The 27,439-nt window shown below is 39.3% G+C and overlaps 1 protein-coding gene and 1 non-coding gene across 4 annotated transcripts in view; one reads left to right on the forward strand and one right to left on the reverse strand.

Annotated features, from left to right (window-relative positions):
* Rc3h1 (ring finger and CCCH-type domains 1) overlaps positions 1–27,439 on the reverse strand; it is a 70,901-nt gene that overhangs the window by 28,468 nt on the left and 14,994 nt on the right. For all 3 annotated transcript variants that reach the window (XM_027417252.2, XM_027417250.2, XM_027417249.2), the window contains exons 2-8: positions 18,633–19,061; positions 13,081–13,201; positions 11,322–11,561; positions 10,234–10,409; positions 8,411–8,611; positions 4,335–4,467; positions 3,117–3,235 (exon numbers count right to left, since the gene is read on the reverse strand). In XM_027417252.2, the coding sequence (XP_027273053.1) occupies positions 3,117–3,235; positions 4,335–4,467; positions 8,411–8,611; positions 10,234–10,409; positions 11,322–11,561; positions 13,081–13,201; positions 18,633–18,863 (1,221 nt within the window). In that variant the 5' untranslated portion in view covers positions 18,864–19,061. The remainder of the gene's footprint in view (positions 1–3,116; positions 3,236–4,334; positions 4,468–8,410; positions 8,612–10,233; positions 10,410–11,321; positions 11,562–13,080; positions 13,202–18,632; positions 19,062–27,439) is intronic.
* LOC113833692 lies at positions 14,490–14,614 on the forward strand. The gene has a single exon (XR_003485902.1). It is a non-coding gene; the product is annotated as a small nucleolar RNA SNORA28 (small nucleolar RNA).

Here is a 27,439-nt window from a genome sequence, read left to right on the forward strand (position 1 = left end):
ACTTAAAATTTAAAAGTAGTATAGGAGCTCAGATTTAGGCTGCTCTTCAATTCCCAGTGCCCACATGGAAGCTCACAACCATCTAGAACTCCAGTTCCAGACAATTAAAAATTAGGCATCCTCTTCTGGCCTCCACAGGTACCAAGCACATACATGTACATGCAGAAAAAATACCCATACACATTGAAAATAAAAGTGTTTCTACTAAAACAACACAGCTTGAGGGTAGGAGTACTGGGGTTGGTGCAGCTTTCAGACTGCATCACAGAAGTTTCTCTGTGCAGAAGAAGAGAGTTAAAACAGAAGCTCACAAGTGCTCACAGTGCAGAGAATAGGTGACTATGAAGTGCTCAATTACAAATGAGTCAGGTTTATGTCATACTTGCATGTGCGTGCACACTTACACACACACACGCACACACACATTCCCAAAGCTTAGAGACCACCATGTATTAGAGGTCTGGCAGAAAGACTGTACACGTTAAAACCAATGATCTCATGAACTCGTGTAGAGACAGTCAAGATTCTAGCATGGAAGGGGCTCGTGAGCCCATGCCCAACGGGGGAGCTTTGAACAGTAGATGGCTTCTGAAGGAAGACTCAATGTTGACCATGTTCCAGGAGCTGCCCTCACCCTCAGAAGCATATAGATAGTACAAATTGAAGCTGATGGGTTATTAAATTTGGAGGTTTGGTGAGTCTGGGAGGAGTTAAGTAGAGGAGCTAAGGAATAAACATGATCACCATTGTATAAACTTCTCAAAGAAAAAACTTTTAAAGTCATTTTTTTTTTCTAACAGGCTGATATTTTCAAATACATATGGCACCAAAAATTAATAATGAACAAGATATGACTCAGTGCGGAAGAGCATTTTGTAGAGGACTGGAGTTCAGTTCCCTGCACCCACATGGTGACTTACAGCCATCTGGGATGAGTTTAAGGGGATCCAATGCCCTCTTCTAACTTATGAGGGCACCAGGACTAAACATGGTGCACATACATACACAGAAAAATACATACACAGCCGGGCGTTGGTGGCACATGCCTTTAATCCCAGCACTCGGGAGGCAGAGGCAGGTGGATCTCTGTGGGTTTGAGGCCAGCCTGGTCTCCAGAGCGACTGCCAGGATAGGTCCAAAGCTACACAGAGAAATCCTGTCTCGAAAAACCCAAAAAAAAGGAGTACCTAAGAATAGATAGCTGCACATACAGCCTGTGCAAGCAGAGATAGACAAACAGCAAATGTAAAGAACAAGAATATGAAGACTCGCAACAAGAGCAGAAGACTGGCATGGACATGACTCCAAAGCAGAGAAAAATACATACAAATAAAATATTAAACATTTCTTTCACAATAAATTTCAAGGTTCTCTTTCTATCCTTAAAGGGCTTAAGACTGAGAAGGGAAGAGGGAACATGTAAAACAATCTTATTTATAATTAAAAAAAAAACGAGCTTAAGACTTTTAATATGTATATGCCAGACACTGTGGTACATACCAGCAGTCCCAGCATTTAGGGGTAGAGGCAGGAATATCAAAGAGAAGTCTTTAACTATACAGTGAGTATGGCTAGGCTGGTGATGGACCAGCTTGACTCCATCTTATTACAAGGTCAAAATAAGTTCATTCCTATTTTCTGTAAAACTTGGGTTTGACCATGTCTTGACCCATTTTCTGGAATTTGACAGGTTCCACACCCTGTATCCTAACCTCCAGCCTGTTAAGATGTTCTGTCAAATAATTTTTGAGATGTTCTGCCAAGTTCCACATAACTGAAAACCCCCTAGGCTTGCAGTTTGGGGGCTAATATAAACTCCACTTTAGGGAAATAGCCCTATCTGACAAAAAATAAAACTTGCACAATTTTTTAAATGTTTATTTTTAATAAAGATGTATTTATTTATAATATATACAGTCCTCTGTCTGAATGTATCCCTCCCAGCCAGAAAAAGGCACCAGATTTCATCTCAGATGGTTGTGAGCCACCATATAGTTGCTGGAAATTTAACTCAGGACCTCTGGAAGAACAGCCAGTGCTCTTAACCACTGAGCTATCTCTCCAGCCCAAAACTTGCATAATTTGACCAAATAATTTAGTTAATGGTATTTACACTCATCCAGTGGGATTAACAGTGAGCTATGTGAGACAGTCTCACAAAAAATCAAGAAGACTCAAAATGTATACTCTTCTAACATTCTATCATATAACAAGAAACTGTCTACTAACAAAACCCACAAAATCTGGACTAAGAATGTTCAAGCGGTGATGCTGCCAAGTCTACCAACCCAAGTTTTATCTCTAGGACCCACAAGGTTGTCCTCGCACCTCCAAATGTACACCCACACATATATACAAATATGTGCAAAAAACTATGTAAAGTTAGAAGATCATTTGGCACACTAGTATGATAAATATTATAAATACTAGTGGTATAGCATTCATACCAAAAAGTGACATTATCAAACTGAAATGTAATATGGAATAAACTTTATCACAGAATCTTTTTATCTATGAAATATTGCTATGTCTGATGTGAAATAACCCCAGAACAATGACAATGACTATTAAGACTTATTGTCAAGCAAGGGGAGGGAGAGGGAGAAGGGATGGACATGTGAAACAAGCTTGTTCCTAATTTGAACTAATTAAAAAAAAAAAAAAGAAAGAAATTACTCAAGCAAAACAAACACTCTGTTAACCATGCTAATTTATAATTTCTACAGTCAGAGTCTTTTTAAAAAAATAATAATTTATGGGGGAGGGCCTAGGCCCTGACCCAAATGATATGACAGACTTTGATGATCCATATAGAAGGCCTCACCCTTTCTATGGAGCAGAAGAGGGATGGGATGGGGGGTAGTGGGAGCATGGGAGGATAGGAAGGAGGGGGAACTGGGATTGATATATAAAATAGATTGTTCTAATTTAAATAAAAATTGTTTATGTATGGTTTTTTGCCTAGTACCCACAGAGGCCAGAACAGGGTATCTGATTCCCTTGGAACTGGAGTTACGGGAGGGCTGTGAACCACCACGTGGGTGCTGGGACTTGACGGGGTTCTCTGGAAAAGCAGCTCGTACTCTTATCTGCAGATTTCAAATAGCAACCCTTACCTGCTGTTGGTCTGCTCCTTTTTTGCTGTGGTTCTGAATATAATCTACTAGTCCATGTACTACTGTACGTACAGCAACCAGGCCATTTTCTAGTTGTTCCCATGTTGGAGGAGGGGCATCTATAAAATTAAAAATTAAACAAAATCTATTCAATGTTTTATCCAATATTAAACCAATGAAGAAGTATTATCAGCACTTTGAATCAATCAAGTAATCATTATAGAGCTTTGAGACACTCGTCAGAGATGGTTAGTGGTATCAACTTAAAAGGACCAGGAATCACCTGAGACATGGGTCTCTGGGTGTGCCTGTGATGGATTGTTTTATGTTAACTTATGTAGAAAGACCCACCTTTACTGTGGCAAGACCATTCCCTAGGTGGATCATGGATTATATAAAATGGAGAAAGTAAACTAAGAAATAGCTTGCATTCATCCCTCTGTTTCCTGATTGTAAATGTGGTATGAGCAGCTGCTTCAAGCTCTTCATTTCTATGACATAGTAGCTTGTACTTTGAGCTGTGAGCTAAAATAAACCCTCTCTTAAACTGCCACCAAACACACACATGTTCATGCATAACACTACACATCCTAACAAATACACAAAAGGAAGTGAGAAGACATTTTCATAGATGAATTCTATATAAGACTGTTGAGGAAGAAGAGGAGGAGGAGGAGGAAGAGGAGGAGAAGTAAATGCTGAGATACTGTTCAGGTACTGTTTATTGGGTACATTTTCAGGCCAAGGAGGGGGTGAGAAAGGAATGCCCAAGTAAAGGTATGAAAGAGAATAATTATTGGAACAAGGTCTCCCATCCAAGTACTAACCAGGCCCCACCCTGCTTAGCTTTCGAGATCAGACAAGATCAGGAGTGTTCAGGGTGGTATTGCTGTAGACATTAGTGGAGCAAGGTATTATGAGAAGATGAGATAATGGAAAGCTGAGAAAACAAGTTGTGACAAAGATGTGAAAAGGGTAAATGTGGCAAGATTATTATGGAGAGCTATTAGTGAAGTAAAATGTACTGAATGAATTTTAGTTGAGGCCAATTAATGAGATAAAGAAGATATTATCTGGGGCAAAACCTAAAATACAGCTGAAAATATGTGGGAAAAACTACTCTGGGAAACTTTAGAGGAATATAACAAAGATAATTGAAAAATCACCAAGCAATACTGAGGTACACATAAATAGTCCATTAATTTCTGTTGGCTTTACCTGGACTAGGGTCAATATTTGCTAGTAGCTCCAAGTGGGGTCTTAGTCGGTTCAAGTTTGCTGGGTCTCCAGTCCGCTGGAGAGCAATAGTTAGCTCCTGAACACTCTGTGCAAAAGAGGCAGGGGTCTGCAACTTAAAACAATAAGAAAAGAAACATTAATTTCTCATTTAAAATATCAATGATCTTTTTAAAACATAGTTTATTCACACCTCCATTTCTTTCTTTCTTTCTTTTTTTTGGTTTTTCGAGACAGGGTTTCTCTGTGTAGCTTTGGACCTATCCTGGAGACCAGGCTGGCCTCGAACTCACAAAGATACGCCTGCCTCTGCCTCCCGAGTGCTGGGATTAAAGGCGTGCGCCACCTTTCTACAACTTATTAATGTTAGTTTGTATCTATCCACTTAACCTATGCTTTGGCCAGACCAACTGAATTACCTGCTACCTAAACAAGATCTTTCTCTCTATCCACAGCTCAGTACACTGCACAATACTATGTTTCCTCTGCTATCACATACTTCAAATATGAAAACCTTTAGTCCTTCCAAATACTGAAATTGGAAGTATAATCTAGAAATAATGTCAGATGATAGAATAATGCCAATGACTACTCACAGTCATACTGAATGAGTTCAAAGTTCTTAAGACCAAAGATCATGACATTAAATGTATAAAGGGTACAAACTGAATTTCATCTATTAAGTAGTCCAGCTAAGTAGGACAGCTGAAAAATAAAATCCTGTTATACTTTGATTGCAGGACATCAAACTGGAACTAACCTGGCTCCTTCGTCCCTCCTGGCTAGCTAGCTGTGATAGGGCTTTATAGCTCTATGCCGGCTGCTGGGGTTGACAATCAACAATAGTCTCACCCAGCAATGGACCCTGCATGTTAACCTGTAATTCCAGAGGTGCCTATCAATGCAATGTGGCATGAAGGTTACTGGGTTAAACCAATAGGCCTATTAAACTAGAATATAAGCCTGCTCCACATCTGGTATTGTAAACCTGTCAAAAAGCCATGGCCAAGGAGGTCACAGGGCCTATGGGCAAACCTACTCTTGTTTTGCTAGATGGATATGTCAACAAACTGCCTTAATATTTTTGTTTATACCTACATATCAATGAATGCTTTTCTCAACCTTGCTCAGAGACGCTTCTCTCTGCATGGCCAGCAGTTCTTTCTATTCAGACCTAAAGGCACATGTCTGTCACACCACCACCGAAGGAATATCAGAGAAGGGATGCAAAAACTGTAAAAGCTGGAGGAGAGAGCTGTAAACTGCCTTATATTCATGAACTCATAGCTATGGTTCCCTGCACAAAGATCAAGCAAGTCATCATTCTAGTATGTCAGGGAGGCTCCACCCTAACTGAGAAGTTTTTGGCAGTTGATCGCTTCTGGAGAAGAGAGGGTTATTTTTTTCTTCAGAGATGTAGCCTGGTAGGTTGCCCAAGTTCCTGTGGATGATCCCATGCTTATGTGCGGGTGTGGTGCGGGTGGGAGGAGGAGGGAGGGAGGGAGGAGGAGGGAGGGAGGGAGGGAGGGAGGAGAGAATATGAAGGTAGTAAGAAAACATCATGGGGGAGGATAGAAAAATGAGAAAGGGCAGTTGGAATAGATATGATCAAGATGAAATGATCAAAGAATAAATATTTCAAAAAATTCTGATTTAGTTTGGGATTCTTGAAGGTTGTATATTTCTCTAAAACTAAAACATATAATCAAACTACCCTCTGCTGATCATGTATATAGGACTTTTAACTGGGAAAATGCTGACTTTGTAACAGTAACTATGAGTTCTTACTTGAAAACATTTAGTTTGGTGATATATTATTTATGACTTAATAAAGATTGCCTGAAGTACAAGAAAGCAAAGCCAGCCACACTAGCTAGCAAAAGAAGCTAAATGGTGCAATGGTAGGGAGACTAGAAGGATCTGAGCTCAAGGCCACTCTGGCCTACACAAGAGTGAAGAGTAACAGAGCTCACGCCTTTCATCTCAGCATTTAGGATCACACACCTTTAATCCCAGCACTAGGGAGGCAGAGACAGGAGGAAATGTCTGGGCAGAATATAAGCAGGAAGAGACAGGAATTCAGAGCTTTTGCCTCTGAGGATTCATGGAGACAGGATTGCCCTTTCAGCTTGGTAGAGGTAAGATCTACTGTCTTGGCTGCTTAGCTTCTTTGGTCTTTAGCTAGAAGCTTGAATCCCAATATCTGTCCCTGGGTCTTTAATTTTTCTTGTTACAATTTACCTCTTTTGGCAGCTAATTTCTCTCTCAAAAGGTCATTCTGTGAAAGGTCATTTCAAAAGCATACATTTAAAAAAAAAAAAAAACCCAAAGGAATTAACAAACTACCATTAGAATCCTGGCATGATTGGGTGGTGGTGGCCCACACCTTTAATCCCAGCACTCGGGAGGCAGAGGCAGGCGGATCTCTGAGTTCGAGGCCAGCCTGGTCTCCAGAGCAAGTGCCAGGATAGGCTCCAAAGCTACACAGAGAAACCCTGTCTCCAAAACAAAACAAAAAAACCCAAAAGAGGAAAGAAAGAGAGAGAGAGAGAGAGAGAGAGAGAGAGAGAGAGAGAGAGAGAGAGAGAGAGCGCTAGTCCCAGGACTGGCTACAAAACTACACAGAGAAACCCTGTCTTGAAAAACAAAACAAAAATAAAACTCAGCCAGGCATAGTGGAGCATGCCTTTAACCCCAACACTCGGGAGGTAGTTGTGAGCAAATCTCTTGAGTTCCAGGCCAGTCTGGTCCACATAGAGCGAGTTCCAGGACAGCCAGGGCTACAGAGAAACCCTGCCTCTAAAAACCACAAACTCAATCAAATATGTATTTTAATCACTGTTTTGAATGTGTAGTCTTGATCTTCCTACATGATGAAAATGAGGCACCTACCACTAGGTCCAGATTTAGATATATACTCTTTAATCACTGAGACTAAACTAGATATGCTAATGCATTTTCTTTGTGAATTGTTAGCTCATGTTTCTTTTTCCAAGTTTTTCATCATGACTAATGTCTTTCTTTTTTTGTTGTTGTTTGTTTTTTTAAGACAAGGTTCCTCTATGTAGCCTTGGCTGTCCTGGAACTCAACTCTGTAGACCAGGCTGGCCTTGAACTCAGAGATCTGCCTGCCTCTGCATTGTTATTTTTAATAAATTCTCAATTTGTACTTTACATTATGACAGACTTAGTAATGTTTGGTTACTTAAACATAAATTAATTAAGTTAAAAATTTAAGTTCAAATAGCAGCCTCTTGGAACTTGGGAGCACACCATGGTCCTTCTTCCTTACACAGCTCTGCCTGTGAAACTGCTTGACCATTACTGGCAGGTTCAGGGTTGCTGAAACATGCTTGGCACTTCAGGAGAAGGAAAGAATCACTGCTACTGGCTGGAAGTCAGGGTGGAGATCAGAGCTTTCAAAGCCCCACAAACTGAAGAAATGGAACCCAGGTGATAGCTCACAACTATCTGTAACTCCAGTTCCATGAAATCCAAAGCCCTCTTCTGGCTTCTTCAGGTACCAGGCACAAGTTGAAGCACAGGCATACATGTATGCAAACAGCAATACACATAAAATAAAAATAAATCTATAAATATGCTGCAACTATTACAGTGATCAAGATTCAAGAGAGCAATAAACAAAGAAGAGCGGTAATGACAGGGAACATGGGAGGACACTGGTTGAAGCACTGCAACACTAACCCAAATTGTCATTCTGACAATTTGTTATGACACAATACTGAGCCACACTGAATCTCATTTACAGAAGCCTAATATATATTATTCATATTAATATTCATTGGTTAAGTAAAATAAATTACAAAATAATTAACTTAGAAAAACTCCTAATTATTTAAGAAATAAGGAACAATACAAACCCTACCTTGAAGTCAGGCAGTGGTGGTAAACGCCTTTAATCCCAGCGCTTGGGAGGCAGAGGCAGAAGGATCTCTGTGAGTTCGAGTCCAGCATAGTGTACAAAGCAAGTGCCAAGATAGGCTCCAAAGCCACACAGAGAAACCCAGTCTAGGAGGGGAAAAAGAAAAAAATCCCACCTTGTCAATAATGGACTGCATATGAGATTTGTGAGACTGGTCTCCATAAAGCAAAGAGGACCACTGGTCTGGTGCAATCCTTAAGCCTGCTTCCATAGCAATTTGCACTATCTGGGAGTCATGTTCTCGTCGCAGAGCTTCATAAGTCCTGAATTCTTCTTTCAGCTGCATCAAAGAAGAGTCTTCATCACGTTTGGTGACCTAAATAGACATACAAAAATCTACTAACAAACACAAGTCTCATACTTTATATAAACACATGCAGACAAAAAAATAATTGTAATTTAATCAGCTCTTTTCTTTATGTGGGTCCCAAGACTACCCCTGAGCCATTGTCCCAACAAAAAATATCAAAATAACAACTTTCTTTTAGCAGCAAAGGCAAGATTAAAGCGGAATACACCATCCTGCATATAAAACATCTTCCATTGTAGATGTCAAAATTTTACCCTTTTTAAAGGCATGTTTGTGGTAGAATATTATTTTAAGATGTGTGACTTTTGTTTATGCAGCATTTGTTTAACTCTGTGAAGCTGTGTTATTGTGCCTGCTTAAACACCTGATAGTCTAATAAAGAGCTAAATGGCCAATAGTGAGGCAGGAGCAAGGATAGGCAAGGCTGGAAGGCAGAGAGTAGAAATAGAAGGACAAGAGAACAAGGGGAGGAGAATGTCAGAGGCTAGCCATCTTGCCACCCAGCCACCCACAGATTAAGAGTGAAAGATTTACTGAAAAGGCAAAAGCCCAGAGGCATAATTTAATAATTTAAGAAAGCTGGCTAGCAACAAGCCAAGCTAAGGCTGAGCATTCATAAGTAATAATAAGATTCTGAGTATGGTTTATGTGGGAGCTGGGTGGTGGGCCCCCCAAAAAGTCAAAAGAGCAAAACAAATACACAACACAGGTTCTCACTATGTAGCTCTGGCTGTCCTGGAACTCACAAAGACCTGCCTGCCTCTGCTCCCTCCAAGTGATGGGATTAAAGACTAGCAACACCACATCCAGTCATAGATATTTCTTTATCTGAGACAGGGTTTCACTCTGTACCCCTGGGCTGTCCTGGACCTCACTCTGTAAACTAGGTTGGCTTTGAACTCACAGAGATCGGCCTGCCTCTGCCTCCCAATTGCTACAATTAAAAGGTATGTGGATACCACCATCCAACTAAGAACAAGCTTTACAGTCTTGTTTGGTGTGCCGGCCAGATTTATGTCAACTAGACACAAGATAGAACTTCCAAAAAAAAAGCTCCCACTAAACTTGTGTGAGTATGTAGTCAAGCTTTTGGTGCATTAACTTGATCAATGATTACCATGGAGGACCTAACTCACTGTGAACAGTGCCACCCCTTGGGCTGCTAGTCTTGGGTGCTGTAAGGCAGTAAGCACTTCTCCATGAACTCTGTTTCAATTCCTAAATGACAGACTGTGGTGTGTAAGTACACGAAAAATAAACCCTTTCCTCCCAAGTTGCTTTTGGTCATTGTGTGTTATCATTGCCATAGAAACCTTAACTAAGACGGGGAAATAACAGATTAGTCTCTTCATCTAAATTTAAGGGTTGGGGCTGAGTTTCAATAACAGAGTACTTGTCTAACATATGCAAGGCTCTGGTTTCAATCCCCACCAGTGCAAAAAGACAAACCAAACAAATGAAATACAATAATATTTAACTAAAGTATTATACAATCTGCCATCTTTAAAAAAGGAAAAAATGCTGATACTTTCTGAAAAGCACAGAAAATTTTTATTAAAGTTCAAGTTCAATGTTTAAGTCTGGAGAAAGGGCACTATCCCAAACTGAACTGGAGTTTAGGTTCATACCTTGAAGCAGGAGGCTCTGTAAAGGAGCTGAACAACATGGCCAATGCTGGTTTTAGAGGCTTGAGGAAAACGAGGCTCCAGTCTTTGCACCACAAAGAGAACCAACACTTTCCGTGACAAAGCAGAACCATCTTCCAAAGCTAGCAAGACAAGTTTCAGAGCTTCCTCCTGCATTGCTAGGAAAAATGATCAAAGTGTATTATGAGCAAAGATGACATAAATCCATTATCTGAAGAGCAACATAATACCATGCAATTAACAACCAATACTATGAGCCAGGAATGGTGGGGCACATCTTGAGGCCAGCTGAGTCTGAGTTCCAGGACAGCCAGAGCTACACAGCAAAAAGCTGTCTCAAACAAAAACAACAAAAAGTCAAGCAATACAATGTACTTAGAGGGCTATAGAGATGGCTCAGAGGTTAAGAGCACTGACTGCTCTTCCAAAGGTCCTGAGTTCAATTCCCAGCAACCACATGATGGCTCACAAACATCTGTAATGAGATCTGGTGCCCTCTTCTGGCATGCAGGGATACATGCAGACAGAACACTGTATACAAAATAAATAAATTAAAAAAAAAAAAAAAAAGTACTTAGAATTACATATTTAAGCCATGCTTTTGGGCAAATCCATCCTTATTATGTATTTTATTAAGTAGATAAATGATTAATATAGAGAGGGCTGGAGAGATGGCTCAGAGGTTAAGAGCACCGACTGCTCTTCCAGAGATCCTGAGTTCAATTCCCAGCAACCACATGGTGGCTCCAACCATCCCTTGTGAGATCTGGTGCCCTCTTCTGGTGTGCAGAATGTTGTATACATAATAAATAAAATCTTTAAAAAATGATTAATATAGAGAAAAACATTTCAAAATGAATAAAACTTTTGTTATCTAGAGAAAAATCTGAGAATTCTCTGAAAATTCAAGTCAAGATTATCAATGGAATGGTACTCAATAACAGAATTTAACAAAAGATGAGGGTTTGTACATTACTTAAGGGTTTTTAATCCTATACTGTTAGAATACCTTGTAAGTGTAAGGGTGGGAGTAGTCAGCCAACAGCAACAACCAAACTTTAATTACATACCTGGTCCAAGGAACTGGCAGCCCCTAGCTCTGACTGCTGCCCAGAGATTCGAGGAGAGTTGCTGAGGATTTTGGTGCTGGAGAATGAGCTCTGTAACTGTGCGTTCACCTAAAGATCGAGCAGCCCTCATAGCACGGATCCTGCCTTCTTCTTCCACTAGCTGGCAGTGGACTAGAGTCACAAGTTTCCTCTGCATTGGGCGACTCAGAACACTCTGAGTAGTGCTGTTTAGACCCACTCCTGCAGAGGAGAACAAAGAAGCCATTTCTAGGTTTACTGGGCAATTTTACGATCAAGGAGCTCATCTAGAGTAGTTGACTTGTAGATCTGTGACTAGTTCTTGGTCCCAGTAGAGTATTTAAAGTAAACAGTAAGCCAACTGTTTGGTGCCCATGCCTTTAATCCTAGCACTTAGGAGGCAGAGGCAGACAGATCTCTGAGTTTGAGGCCAGTCTGGTCTACAGAGCAAGTTCTAAGGGAGCCAGGGTTACAAACAAAAACCCTAATCAAATGAATGAATGAATGAATGAATGATTAAGCTATACAAAACTATTATTTAAAAGTAAAGCAAATGGGCTAGGCGGTTGTGGAGCACCCCTGAAATCCCAGCAATCAGCAGGCAGAGGCAGATCTCTGTGAGTTCGAGACCAGCCTGGTCTACAAGAGCTAGATCTAGGATAGCCTCCAAGAGAAACCCTGTCTCGAAAAAAAAACAAACAAACAAAAACAAAAAAACAAAAAAAGTAAAGTAAATGTATGTAGGTATCATTCATTATGACATTCAAAATACTATAGCTCATTTTAATCATAAAAGAAAAACTGACAGAAAGCATTAACAATTAAATCAAGACCTAAATACTGATTCCTAACAATCTGGTATATTGTTTCACAGTGGTTAATCTTACTGAATAGTTAAACAATAAGCAGGGAATTTCTGGTAGGTAATGACAACTTCCATTTTCTCACCACATTTTCTATAAATAAAACCTAAAACTAGACAAAGATAGATTATTCAGAGTTATCAATAAGAGCTGGAAATGTAGCTGCCTAGTGTGTATAACACCTGGGCTTAATTCCCAGTACTCCATAAACTAGTAATCTCCAGCACCTAGGAGGTAGAACAGGAGGATCAGAAGTTCAAAGTCATGCTTGGCTACAAAGCAACTTTAAAGCCAATCTGGGCTAAATGACAAGCTGTCTCCAAAGGTGGGAAAAAACTGTCAAAAAGAGGCAAAGCCCTTCTAAATCACTATTATATGTAGTCATTTCTATAGCCATTCAAATTTCCAACATCATATAAACTCTAGATTTAGTACTACTTTATTTTATGAAGTTTATAATATCATTTAGCATGAAGTAGGTTCGGTTTACAATGAATAAATACATTTCATTAGCATTGACTAGGTAGAATAGCTCAGCGGTAGAATACTTGCCTAGCACTGAAAACTAAGTAGGGAAGAGTGCTGCAAGAGAAGAGGGAGTGAGGAAGGGAAGAGAGAAAGAAGGTTTCATCTATCAATATTCATTTATAGCACACAATTTTTATGGTTATAGAAGTATCCTTAACAGATATTTGGTCAGGTGGGGTGGGAGACAACTTTAATCTCAGCACTTGAGAAGTAGTGGCAGGTGGAGCTCTGCCACTGTGAATGTGACCAGCCTGGTCTACATTGAGTGTTCCAGGCAAACCACGGCTACAAATGTGAGACCCTGTTTCAGAAAACAAACTATTTAGCATGGGTTTTATAATTACATTTACCTCTAGCACTGCTGAGTGGTTTCAGGTACAACGCTAATTCTTCTACACATTTCTTGGCTTCCTCATAATGCTTTGTATCTTCAACCCCACTACACAAAGTAATGGGCTGTTGCTCAGGGATCTAGAGGCCAAAAGAAAAGTTTTGAGTATTTCATTAATTTATTAAATGCTTTATTGAGTACAATTTACCTACCTATAGTCCTGGCACTTGCTTCATGAAAATGACTAAACTTGCTAAATGCTTTCAATTTTTTTTCTTGTATATACACATCCATTATTTTTCCACAGCAGCCTTATTAAAAGAGAATTCAAATACTACATAATTAACTGAAAATTTTCCACACACACAAATACATTTTATGCCCCCCCTCCACCCCCCCTAAGGTCTCAATTGCATAGCCTTGGGTGACCTGGAACTTGTTATGTAGGCTGGCTGACTTTGTAGTACCGGGATTAAAGGAGTGTACCATCAGATATAACGGCATCATGTATTCAAGGGTCAACGGTCAACCAGGTTGTACTATGTACCCTTCCTTTCTTTCTTCTTTTGATAGATGTGTACAGAGACCAGAGGGAAACCTCAGTGGTCTAGAACTTGTCAGGTAGGCTAGACTAACTTCCCAACAAATCTGCAGCCTTGAGATTCTAACTGTGTGCTACCATATTCACTTCTCTTCGAAATATTTATTTAACATGTATTGGTGTTTTGCCTGCATATATGCCCGTGTATCACATGTGTAAAATAAGTTTGGCTGTGAGCTGCCATGTGCGTGCTAGGAATCAAACTTAGGTCCCCTGAAAGACCAATCAGTGCTTTAACCACTGGGTCATCTCTCTAGCCTCCATACCCATTTCTATCTGTAGGAATTAAACTCAAGATTCCATGCTTACAAGGAAAGTACTTTACAGATGTAGGCAGATCTCTGAGTTCAAGGTCAGCCTCGTCTATATAGCAAGTTCCAGGGCAGCCAAGGTTACATAGTCTCAAAATAAAAAAATCCGTTCAGCAACTTGAGAATACACATGAACTGCAGCTAGCACCTAGCGTACACATCACTTAAGCACACTGTCTGAAACTCTGTTCTTTCCCTTCAATACCTCCCTTTCCCCCATTTGCTTCCCATCCACGCCCACCTCATTGTGATTTATATTTGAATTTTCGCAAGGGCTAAGGTTGTTCTGTTATAATTTTTTATTTGCCTACTGTAGCTATGTCTATTTTTTTGGGAACTGCCCAGTTGGATCACCTACCATTTAAAAAGTTTTTTTTTTTTTTGAAAAGAGGCCCAGTGATGGCTCACTTAGTGAAGAGATTTACTCACAAGCCTGGTAAGGTAAGACCCACATGTGGATCACTAAGAACCACATGGTAAAAGGGAGAACACACCCAAACAAAAATCCTAAAGTGCAAGCAATACTCTGTAAAAGACAAACAGAACTATCTGATGTATTTGAGCTCGCTCTAGCAAAGAAGTCTAACCTATTCCAGTGTTGTCTTCCCCACAAAACAAGCTATCATAGAGGCTTAAAAGCAATACTTAAAAAAAAATTGTAGTTGTTACAGAATTGAGGCAACAGCCAGAGGTGTATGAGAAGAAATCAAATTTTATGCTGATCATGAATGGAATTAGAGAAGATGGTCATACTTTGTGGGACTGTTTTTCTCTGACCCATCTCTAGAACTTTGCTGGCTTCTACCTGAACTCTGGGCTTCTCTATATCTGTATCTGCATCTGCTTCTGAGCACAAGCCCAGTAAAGGCTATTAGTGCCACTAGATGCTAGCATTAGTCACATCTGCCTCCACTAAACTATGATCCTAGAGAACCAAAGCATTAGCATTTTCAACTTTATGTCACATAAAAGACTTTTGCGTAAATGAGTATCTTCTAGTGATTATATACAGTTCCCCATTAGACTTATGATTATATAGTCCAGAATTTTTATATTCTATCTTGTTAATAGTTTTACAAATGGTATACAGGATGAAGAGGTTAGAATCTCCAGAAATAGAACACAAAATGCTTAAACTAGACATGCAGATAGCAAAACCAAAGCTGAAAAAACTTGATATTGTAGACAATACCAAAGCTAAATACCTTGGATTAAGCTGTTCATAATTTAAACATTTATTAACGCTTTATGATAAAGAACTTGCAAACAAGCATCACACATCAAAATGAAAAAGTTAATTTTTTAAATATTTAAACTTTGTTTTCCCTTATGTGGATGTGTCTGTGAGTATGCACGCCAGATGAAGGCACTGGACCTCTTGTAGCTGGAGTTACTGGTGACTATGTGCAGAGGTGACTGATGTAGGATCTGGAAACTCAGTTTGGCAGCAAGCACCCTTAACTACTTAACTCTCTCTAGTCCCTAATCTGTAAAATTTGATGGATTGGCCACGGGTCTTTGTTTTTCATGAAGCTGAATGGCTTTATGTAGGGAAAAGGAATTTAATAATTTAAGTAGTAGTGATGTTTTTGTGCCACTAGAGGGAGCTTAGACAACAAAGAAGTAGAACAACCAACTGGAAGCAGTGCAGGAGTGGCTACCATGTCATCCAAATCAGTATTTCCTAAGGAAAACTCATGTTTTCAGGGCCAAATATATTACTCAAGATCAAAGTTATCTGAGTCACAACATTTATACCTGGAAAGATTTTTATGATAAGGGTGAGGCCTAGGAAATATTCTCCCACTCAACTACAATGTCCTTTAGGAGAATATTCTGATGAAAACACAAGTACCAGCATGAACTTTTTAAAAATATTTTGGTATGAAAGATTCAGATTCTAGGCCAGGTGGTAGTGGCCAGCCTGGTCTACAAATTGAGTTCCAGGATAGCCAGGGCTCTTACACAGAGAAACCCTGTCTTGAAAAAAAATTTCAAATTCTAAAATTCAATGGCTTTTATGAGAAGGGTATCACTTTCTGTCTAAGTGTTCCTCGCTAAATGTCTTCTTGAGGTGATATTATATACACTCCCCTTGACTCTTCATTCCTTGTATTTAAAATACATGGTAAAATACCCTGATTTTACTCAGAATGCCTTACTTTCGTCTAATAGCCTTCCTGTGTTACAAAATCTCATCCAGAATATCTAATATATTACTTTTTGTAAGACTCCAGAAGTTTTGACACTTTTCCAGTACTTCCTATGTTTTGAGATTTTTAGTTTCACAGTACTGGTAATGCATGGTGTATACTGACTTTTGACAGTATACACTTTTGACTCTCATAAAGAGTCTGCGGCTAGATACTTTTGGCATTAAGTCCACAGAGAAAAAAAAATGCCATTTTCATCACATCATACCAAGGATCTACTATTAATATGACTTATTTCTGTTCACATTAACCCAGTTCACCTGGCTAAGACAGCATTTGCCAGATTTCTCCAACATTAATATTTGTATATGACTGTCAAAACCATTCTTTTTTTTTATTTTATTTTATCTGTGCTTTGCCACAGGTGTCAGGTCCCCTGGGACTGGAATTACAGACAGTTGTGAGTGCCATGTGGGTGCACGGAATTGAACCGAGGTCCGCTGAAAGAGCAGTCAGTGCTCTTAACCACTGAGCCATTTCACAAGCCCCCAAAACCACTCTTTATCAAGTGCTACTTAAACGAACAACTGAAAAAGTCATAGATTAAGTATTTTTTTCAGAACTGTAATAAAGAGTCATCAAGATAGCTTAAAAGGATGAAGGTGCTTGCCTCCAAGCTTGAAGACCTGACCTCAATTTCCAGGACCCATGCAGTGGAAGGAGGAAGTCCATCCTCTACCACTTACCTCCATTTGCCCCCCTAAAAAAACAAAACAATAAACAAAAATACAATTTTAAATAAAGGTGTAATCAAAAAGAAAACATGGTTTAAAAAAAAAAAACAGAAAACCCCACAAGATCATTCACAACAATATCACATAAGTAAAAAACCAGACTTCCTGAGGACTGATAAAACAGTAGTCAACTGAAAATCATATTAATTCCAGTCTTACTAAGCACTAAACTTATTTGGGGATAATTTTACACTTACAGAAAATTTGGGGGCTGGAGAGAGGGCTCAATGGTTAAGAGCACTGACTGCTCTTTCAGAGGACCTGGGTTCAATTCCCAGCACCCACATGACACTCACAACTGTCTGTAATTCCATTTCCATAGGACCTAACACCCATGGAAAAGCACCAATGCATATAAAATAAAAATTAATAAATTAAAAAAAAAGTTAAAAAGAAAACTTGAAGAGTCTCTGAATGTATTCTTCCTTCTTGAGTAGCTGATTTTCTTTCATTTTTAAAAATATCTAATTAAAAATCTTATTTTAAAATGCTGTCAGTATGGTTGTTCCTGAGAGTCTGTTTATGATTCTTTATCATGACCTAAGTCTTATGTGCATGCAGTTAGGAAAAAGCTTTTTTTAGTCACCTCTTACTATGTTTTCTTCCCAGTTTTCTCCCCTTTTTGCAAACACCATTAAACTCACTTGAATATGCTACATAAATATTTAAGGAAGGTAAGGAAGGTCTATGCAGTCCTTCCTTATGGCTTTATCTTTAAAAAAGAGTTACTGTGCAAACTGGTAGTTACATGGACACTTCCCAATCGGATATATTTAGTAACTTTTTAAAGGGCTGGAGAGATGGCTCAGCAGCCAAGAGCATTTGTTGCTATTCCAGAGGACACAAATTCAATTCCTAGCACCTACATTAGGTAGCTCACAATTACCTATAACTCCAGCATCAGGAGATCCAATACCCTCTTCTGGCTTCCAAGGGTATCTTGACACATAGTGCAGTTACATAAATTAGAATAAAGTACTTTGTTGTTGTTTGTTTTGTTTTTAGACAAGGTATCACTATTGTAACCCTGCTTCCCTGAAACTTATCAAGAGATTCACTTGCCTGTCTCCCCAGTGTTATGAACAAAGACATGCACCACAACACCGGAGAAAATAAGCTTTTTAAAAGCCAAGAAAGGAAAGAAAATAATCAGGGCTCTGGGACACGACTTTAAATTTCCTAAATGAAATGAAATCACGGGTGCAAAACCAACAAAACAAAACAAAAATAAACACAATTATGAACCCCTAAGTAAAGCTATAGCTGTATATTCTATTTCAATTTTACCTGCATAGAGTCACTGATTCTTTTTTTATACTTTGTTATAATTCATGACTATTTTGCTCAAACCCTTCTGTCAACCAGCTCTGGTATGCTTTTGACATGATACCATCACTTTGTTTGGATACTTAAATAAGATACTCCAGGCTTATGTGAGTACTTGCTGTCCCAGCCCATGAAAACTAACCATTTCTCCCAACGAGAATTGTCTAGAAACCAACATCTAAACATGAGGTATCTACATTGCTATTGGAACTGTGATGCCCTTAAGATTATCTTGGCTTATAGAGAAAGGAAATACACAAATAATTGAGGCATATACATTTCTATAAATATTTCTGTATGCAACATTAAAATAAATACACCCAAACACAGACAATATTAACTAAAGATAGTTAATTAAAGACAATAACTAGTATTAAGTATCTTACCTGAGCACCCACTAGCTGCAGTAATGCTGAGTTCACAGGGAGGAGCTCAATGTCTGTATTGATAGTGGTCTGGTCAAATGGGCAAGCCTTACGGTGGAGTTTATTCAGGCACATTTTGCAGACAGTATGGCCACAGCCCAAACTGATGGGCTTTCGAATTGTTTCGTCGAAAGTCTGAGTGCAAATTGGGCAGGAAAGGAAATCCGTCCATTGTGGAGCTTGTACAGGCATTGCTTCTGGAGTTACAATTCACTAACACACACTAACACACACACACACACACACAGACACACACACATACACACACACATACACACACACACACACTAAAGCAAAGATTCCACTGGAATCAAAATCTTGGAAAAAAGTTTATCTTTTTTTTTTAAATATCTTCTGTAGATACAGTCAGCACATAGTGTGAAATATAACCTGGAAAACAAAGAAAGAAAGAAAGAAAAAAAAAGGTTAGAATAATCTGGGTTTTTTTTTTTTATTTCAATTAAACTGTTGAAAAGAAATCAAAAGTCTAATTTTGACTCTACAACCTTCCATTATCACATTAATATCACAATAATCTACCTTTTTACATTTTTATAAAATCAAAGCTATGGTAAATAATCAGTCCCATCTCCCATTTTAGAGGGGAGGATTTTTCCAAAAAGGATGAATTAGCTTGCCCAATGCATGACCTTTGAAGTCTATAGAAGGTTGGAATTAGGACTTCATTCTCTACAGACACACAGCATAAATCAAGTCTCTCTATATAGAAGAGAATGGCCTGCCTCTCCTGCCTGTCTCCCAAGTGCTGAGATTAAAGACTGTCACAACACCTGGCCCTCACAACCCTTTTTAAGGAAATTAATATTCCATTTCTTGATCTACATGGATCTGTTGTAATAACTCTCATGTATGTGCTTTTATGCAAGTTAAACAACAAAGAAGGTTGTTTTTCTAATTTAGCCAGGATGCACAAAGCTCTTCAATCCCTAATACTGGAGAGATCATCCTTACTCAGCTCTTAACAAAGTTGAGTAAGCCTCACACACAAAACAAAACAAACTTTAACCAAAAACCCCCACTACTTTTAAATACTTTATCAAATATGGTGGGAATATTAAGATAAAGGAGATTATATGCAGTTCTATTTTTCTTTTAAATTTTGGACATTGCTAAAGGTTTTATATCCTGGTAATTTTTTTATTGTATGACCTACATTTCATTGCCAAATAGTATATTGCTAGAACAGGATGGTTAAAATATCAAATTTTTTTAAATCAAATTTAAAGGCCAGAAAATTACAATCAACTAGATCCCAAACATAGTTAAATTTCCTCATTCATGTATTCTTTGTTTTTGGCTTAGAGATAAAAGCTAAACAGAAATATTTAAATTTTCAAATTTACATCTCATTTTTTCATGGGAGAAGGGCACACATATGGAAGTCAGAACACAACTTGTAGGAATCAGTTCTTTCCTAATGCATGGGTCCCAAGGATTAAACTATGGTTGTCGGTCTTGGCAGTAAGACCCTTTGTCCTCTTAGCTGGCCCCTTTAGAAAATTTTAAAACTATAAAAAAAACCCAACCTAAAACCTATAATACATGTTTTTTGTTTTGTTTTAAAGAGATTAAACTAGGTTCCTACACATGCTCGGCAAGTACCCCAACCAATTAGCTACAAATCCTGTCTTTCAAACATCTTAACTATTACTTAATTTTACAAATAATTTATTTTTATTTTATTTTTATTGGGGGGATAAGGGGATGGTGGTGGTCAAGGTCTTGCTATGTGCCCAGGATGGCCTGGGATTCACTATGTAGTGCACACTGGCCTCAGACTTGCAAGACAACCTTTGCCTGTTTCCTCAGTGTTGGGATTAATGGTGTATGCTGCCATGTCTGGCATGCCAGATGTTTTTATGGAAATGAGAAAAGTAACTAGTAAAATAATCACACACTATTAATGATTTGATTATGATCAATAGTATGTTTACAAAGATGGGAACAAATATTATTTCAGCTGTAATTAAATAGAAAAAATATCTACTCCATCTTATTTTTAAAGTAATTACAAGTAATTCACATTTCATTGAAAGTTTAATACTGTGAAGTGTGATAGCTGAGAACTGTAAGCTCAATTGCTGTGAAATAATCCTTCTGTATACTGTGTGAATATATGTCACTATGATTGACTTAATAAACAATTCGACTGGCCAATAACTGAACAGGATAAAGTTGGGCGGGAAAGCCAAACTGAGAACCATGAGAAGGGTGAAGTTAGGGAGGTCATCAGTCAGACCCAGAATGAGTCAGACACACAAAATGGGATCAAGGTAAAAGCCACAAGCCTTGGGGCAGCAAATAGATTAATAGAAATGGATTAAGTTGTAAAAGCTAGTTAGTTAGTAACAAGCCTGAGCTATTGGCGGAGCACCTACTGAAAGGTTCAGGCCTTATGCTGAACAGAATCCACTCAGGCAGTACCCGGGTCAGCCCAGGGTTCCACAGGAACTATGTCTACACGCAGGTGTAAAGGACCCCTTTAAAAGACAGACCCCGGGCTGGAGAGATGTCTCAGAGGTTAAGAGGACTGGCTGCTCTTCCAGAGGTCCTGAGTTCAATTCCCAGCAACCACATGGTGGCTCACAACCATCTGTTATGAGATCTGGTGCCATCTTCTGGTGTGCAGATATACATGGAAGCAGCATATTGTATACATAATAAATAAATAAATTCTTAAAAAAAAAAAAAACACTCTCTTCTCTTGTATTCTCACGCCCTGTTCTCTTTGCTCTCTTCTCTCTCTTGCCTTCCTCTCTCCCCCGCTCTCCCCCTCCAACACTGGAACAAAACTATGGTTAATGTATCTCTTGTTCTCACTTCTCATCTTGCACCTCTTTTTTATATTTTTAAACTCCCAGTCATTTATTTGGGAGCAGGTGGTCAGGAGAGCAAAACTCCACCTACAACAACACTGAGGAGACTAACGTGGACTGCTCCAACTTTGAGACCACTGAAAAGTACATGGGCATGCCGGGCATTGGTGGTACACACCTTTAATCCCAGCATTCGGGCAGGCAGAGGCGGGTGGATCTCTGTGAGTTGGAGACCAGCCTGGTCTACAGAGCTAGTTCCAGGACAGCCTCCAAAGCCACAGAGAAACCCTGTCTCGAACCCCCCCCCAAAAAAAAGTACATGGGGCAGACTGTGCTATAAAGTGAGATCCTATCTCAATAAAACAAACAAAAAAAGAAAAAGAAAAAAGAACACAATGTACTCATCGTTGATGAGAGAAAAGTTTCTATTACTAAGTATGCTAAAAACCTTATCCATGCATCCAACAAATGTTTACAAACACTATTGTGCACAATACTGAATTGTGGGGGACCTAACAAAACATCACAATCACAGCATGTGCCTTCATGTAGTCATTAGCCTATCGAAATGCAAATCTGGGTTTTATAAAATATGCTGCTAGATAATTAAGATGAGATCTCCTGGGGAAACTGTGGGGGTGGGTGGTAAAAGGAAGGGGCTTAACTAAGTTGGGGGAGGGATGGAGTGGGAGAACAATGAAAGAGACATCTTGATGGAAGTGGGGTTGGGGAGAAACCAGGCGCTAGGGAAATTCCCAGGAATCCACAATAATGGCCCCAGCTAGGACTTCTAGCAATAGTAGAGAGAGGGTGCCTGAACTGGGCTTCTCCTGTAACCTGATTGGTGAATACCTAATTATCATCATAGAACCTTCATCCAGTGAGTGATGAAAGCAGATGTAGAGATCCATAGTCAAGCACTGAGTCCAGTGGGAGAGGGAGGAGGGATTGTATGAGCAAGGGGGTCAGGATCATAAAGGGAGAAAACCCACAGAAACAGCTGGGAAGCCTGAATGTGACCCAACTGGGCCCTCTGCATATGGGTGACAGCAGTGTGGCTTGATCTGTTTGTGGAGCTCCTGGCAGTGGGACCACCATCTATCTCTGGTGCATGAGCTAGCTTTTTGGAGCCTATTTCCTATGGTGGAATGCGTTGTTCAACCTTGATGCAGGGGTGTGGGGGTGCGAGGGGTGGGGTGGGGGGGGATTGCTTGGTCCTGCTTCAACTTGATTTGCCAGGCTTTGATGACTCTCCATGGGAGAGGCCTTGCCCTTTCTGAGGAATGGATTGGGGTGGGAAAGAAGGAGGAGAGGGAGGGAGGGAAAACAGTGGTTGGTATGTAAAATGAATAGAAAATTTAAAGTGAAAAAATATTTAATAGCGTACTAGACTATTAACAAATTTGTAGTCTGGAATGACTATGTGGTTGGCCTCTAGCTAACAGTGATGATTTTCGTATGCCTCTGCTTCCCACATGTCTTGACTGCAGGTGTTTACTTCCACACCTGTATCATGGTTTTTTGTTTTTTTTTTATAATTTAATTTTAATTTTTTTGTTAAATCATTATCTATTTATTATGTATACCTTCTTCTGCCTGCATGCCAGCAGAGGGGCACCAGATCTCATCCAAGGTGGTTGTGAACCACCATGTGGTTGCTGGGAATTGAACTTAGGACCTCTGGAAGAACAGTACAGTGCTCTTAACCACTGAGCCATCTCTCCAGTCCTTAATTTTATAAACACTATTTAAAACAAAACTTGGAAAGAAAAAAACCATCATGCTGCAACCAGATCCAAATATATTTTCTAAAGTACTTGCATGGTTTCAGATGGCTTTCATAAACACAATAATAAATCATGACACTGCCTACATTTTAACTTCTATAACATATTATACTTCAAATAAAACTACCTATAAATCTGTTAAGTTATAACCACTTACTATTTGAGATGTCATGTGGATGTTAAAATACACAGAACTATTACAGGGTCAAATGCTACAATGAAAACTGTTTGTAACATGTTCCAAGATAAAGAACTAGAAGGTGAGCTAAGATCTGGACATTAGAAAATGGTGGGCCAGTGAGGTGGCTCAGCAAGTAAAAGTGCTTAGGACCCATAGGGTAGGAGGAGATAACTCCTTACAGTTAGTTGTCTTGCCCTCCATACATAAACCATGGTATTCAAGCACTCATACATTCACAAAAATAAACAAATACTCTAATGCTTTTAAATAAAATCTTTGCTGAAGTTCATTAAATCTATATCACCTTTTCTAAGAATCTGACCATGCAGTCAGTATTCCATACAAAATTAGTTCTTGCCTTTCTGCTGGTATGGGTTTTGTAACAGCACTTTACTCCCTTAAACACTCTTCAGATCCACACACAACACACCTCATGGTGCAGCACGTAATTTTTATTATTTATGTAGCCATGTGCCAAACTGTAATAAATGCTTCACATAGAGAAAATGTATAAAAGTATATATTACTGTCATCCCACTTGATTAAAAAAAATTGAAATTTTGGAAGGCTGCAGAAGCTTAAAAAAAAAAAAAAAAAAAAGGCCCAAGCAAACAAACAGCCAGGTGGCGGTGGCATGACTTTAATTCCAGCACCTGGGAGGCAGAGGCAGCTGGATCTCAGTGAGTTCGAGGCCAGACTGGTCTACAGAGCGAGTTCCAGACAGCTACACAGAGAAACGCTGTCTCAAAAAACCAAACAAACTAAAAAATTCAGAAAGAGAGAGATGGAGATTAAGTGAGACCATTTAGCTCAAACCCCAAGTTCCTAGCATGTTATTCCTATCACCAGACAGAGGATGAAAGAAGGGAGCTCAACTTGCAACTTCACTCAAAAGACACATAGCAGATAAAGCCAGATATATACCTCCCCAAATCTTCATTCTGACAGTTATAAACCTCATTGCCATTCTGTGGTAACAAATCTAACTATCAGGCCTAAACTCTAAAAAAGAGAGGAATCAAATAACAATTCTGATCTTCCCTCCCTACCCATGATGTATTATGTATGTACTGGGGATAGAACCTAGGGCCTGTGCCTGCTAATGCCAGTCAAGTGTGCAACCAATGTGCCATACTGCCATCCCTCAACACTCTTATAAAAAATTTCAAAAAAAATTTTTCCGGCCAGGTGGTAGTGGTGCACGCCTTTGATCCCAGCACTTGGGAAGCAGAGGCAGGTGGATCTCTGTGAGTTTGACACCAGCATGATTTACAAAGTGAGTTACAGGACAGCCAGGGCTGTCAGAAAAACCACCCCCCCCAACTAAAACCCTACCTATCACATATCCTTTCTTCTATTTTTCCTGACTCAACCTTTCTGCTCCCTCATGAGCTCTGCATCCTTCCTCTTCTCTTCTCATTCTCCTAGCTCCCTCCCCCCTCTTCCCATGCTCTCAATTTGCTCATGGGATCTTGACCCTTTCCCCTTCTCCATGTATGTCTCTCTTGGGTTCCTCCTTGTTTACTTGTTTCTCTGGCATTATGGATTGTAGGCTGGTAATCTTTACTCTATGTCTAAAATCTGCAGATGAGTGAGTACATACCATGTTTGTCTTTTTGTGATTGGGTTACCTCACTCAGAATGGTTTCTTATAGTTCCATCCATTTTCCTGCAAATTTCAAGATTCCATTGTTTTTTTCTGCTGAGTAGTACTCCATTGTGTAAACGTACCACATTTTCTCTATCCATTCTTCAGCTGAGGGGCATCTAGGCTGCTTCCAGTTTCTGGCTATTACAAAAGTGCTGCTATAACACCATTGAACACATGTCCTTGTTGTATGAATGTGTTTCTTTTGGATATATGCCTAAGAGTGGAATTGCTGGATCTTCCCATTTTCTTGAGGAGTCGCCATACTGATTTCCAAAGTGTGTACAAGTTGGCACTCCCACCAGCAGCAGAGAAGTGTTCCCATTTCTCCACATCCTCTCCAGCATAAACTGTCATTGGTGTTTTTGATTTTGACCATTCTGACAGGAGTAAGATGATATCTCAGAGATGCTTTCATTTGCATTTCCCTGATGGCTAAGGATGCTGAACACTTTCATATGTGTCTTTCAGCCATTTTAGATTCCTCTATTGAAAATTGTCTATTTAGTTCTGTACCCCACTTTTTAATTGGATTGTTTGGTGTTTTGGAGACTAGCTTTTTGAGTTCTTTGTATATTTTGGAGATCAGTCCTCTGTCAGATGTGGGGTTAGTCAAAATGTTTTTAAAATGTTTACAGTAAAATGATGTCCCTCTTTTATTACTCATCTGTACAACTCTATTTTCACTCTAAATCCATAAATAAGACACATTACTTCCCATCTTTTTTGTTTGTCTTTTTTGTTTTCTGAGACAGGGTTTCTCTGTATTGCTTTGTAGGCTGCCCTGAAACTAGCTCTTGTAGATCAGGCTGGTCTCCAACTCACAGAGATACACTTGCCTCTGCCTCCCCAGTGCTGGGATTAAAGATGCACGCCACCAATGCCCAGCTCCCATTGTTTCTTCATGCACGTAAATATACAATACTAATTATAAAGAAATTATTTTACATTTTATTCCCAATTCTTCTGTCTCTTAATTCAGTTTTTTTCTTAAAAAGTATAGCTAGAGAGTATAAATGATTATCAATATAGTCTTAAATAAGACATTTGTATCAACTCCCCTAGGCTCTGAACACTGCAGAAGAGGTGAAGAGCCAGAGGATGGAGGAGTGCTGTCTTCTGGACAAGGCATGGCCACTGCACATAGGACCTCACAGAAGCTATGGTTAACTTGTACAAGACCAGTGGAAGAACAAGCAAACCAACAATTCAGCATGGATAGGAGAGTTCATGAACCTACATATCACTATTGGCTAGTGCAACTGATAACTTTGAAGGGAGGGGGAATCGTTTTTTCTTTGCAAATGTGGCCGCTGTTACCCACATGAGTGGATGGTCTCACTCGTGTATATGCCAAGGAACACTAATAGGACTTGGGTTATTTTCATAAAAAAGAAAGGAAATACAACAGGACATAAAGATGGAAGGGAGATGTGTTAGGGGTAGTAGGAAAAGTAGGAGGAAGAGTTGGGGTGGATAGGATGGAAATACATTGTGTAAATATATAAAATTGTCAGAAATGATTTTAAAGATACCCTTTTAAAAATAAATTATAGCCAGACATCTTCCTTCCTAGTAAAAATGAAACAGCTAAGCTTGGCATGGTGGCTAACATCATTAATCTCAGCACTGGAGAGGTAGGCAGCTGGGATTGCATGAAGAGACCTAGTCTTTCTTTTTTTGTTTTGTTTTGTTTTTCGACAGGATTTCTCTGTGTAGCTTTGGAGCCTATCCTGGCACTAGCTCTGGAGACCAAGCTGGCCTTGAACTCGCAGGGATCCGCCTGCCTCTGCCTCCCAAGTACTGGTATTAAAGGAGTGTGCCACCAATGCCCGGCTTTTTTTTTCTTTTTTAGCATATTTATTTGGACTCTTTTGTTCTTTGCTAAATCCAGTGCTAAGGATTACAGTGGCAAGCGAGCTAAGTCACAAGTCTACATACATGTCTCCTTCTGCTACATACATAAACATCAATCACAAAGTTAAACTGATGGTTGTAGATTGTGTACATCTACAAATGGATGGTACAAGAAGATAAAAGCACATAGATAATATAGAACTGTATCAAATTTGGTCAGAGATGTGTGGGATACTGTGAACTAACGTAATGATATAATGAAAGCTAAATGATATGGTTAAACTAATACTCTAGATAAAAGAAAAGGTATAACTACAAATTTCTGAGGCTAAATAAATGATAAAAATAAGTGAAAGACCAAATAAAATAAAATAAAAGTAAAACCAAAATAAAGACCTTAAAAGATGACACAAGGGCTCGTGAGATGGTTCAGTTGAGTACAGGCACTTGCCACCCAG

This window comes from Cricetulus griseus, chromosome 5 (assembly GCF_003668045.3).
Source record: "Cricetulus griseus strain 17A/GY chromosome 5, alternate assembly CriGri-PICRH-1.0, whole genome shotgun sequence".
In the NCBI taxonomy this organism is placed as follows: Eukaryota; Metazoa; Chordata; class Mammalia; order Rodentia; family Cricetidae; genus Cricetulus; species Cricetulus griseus.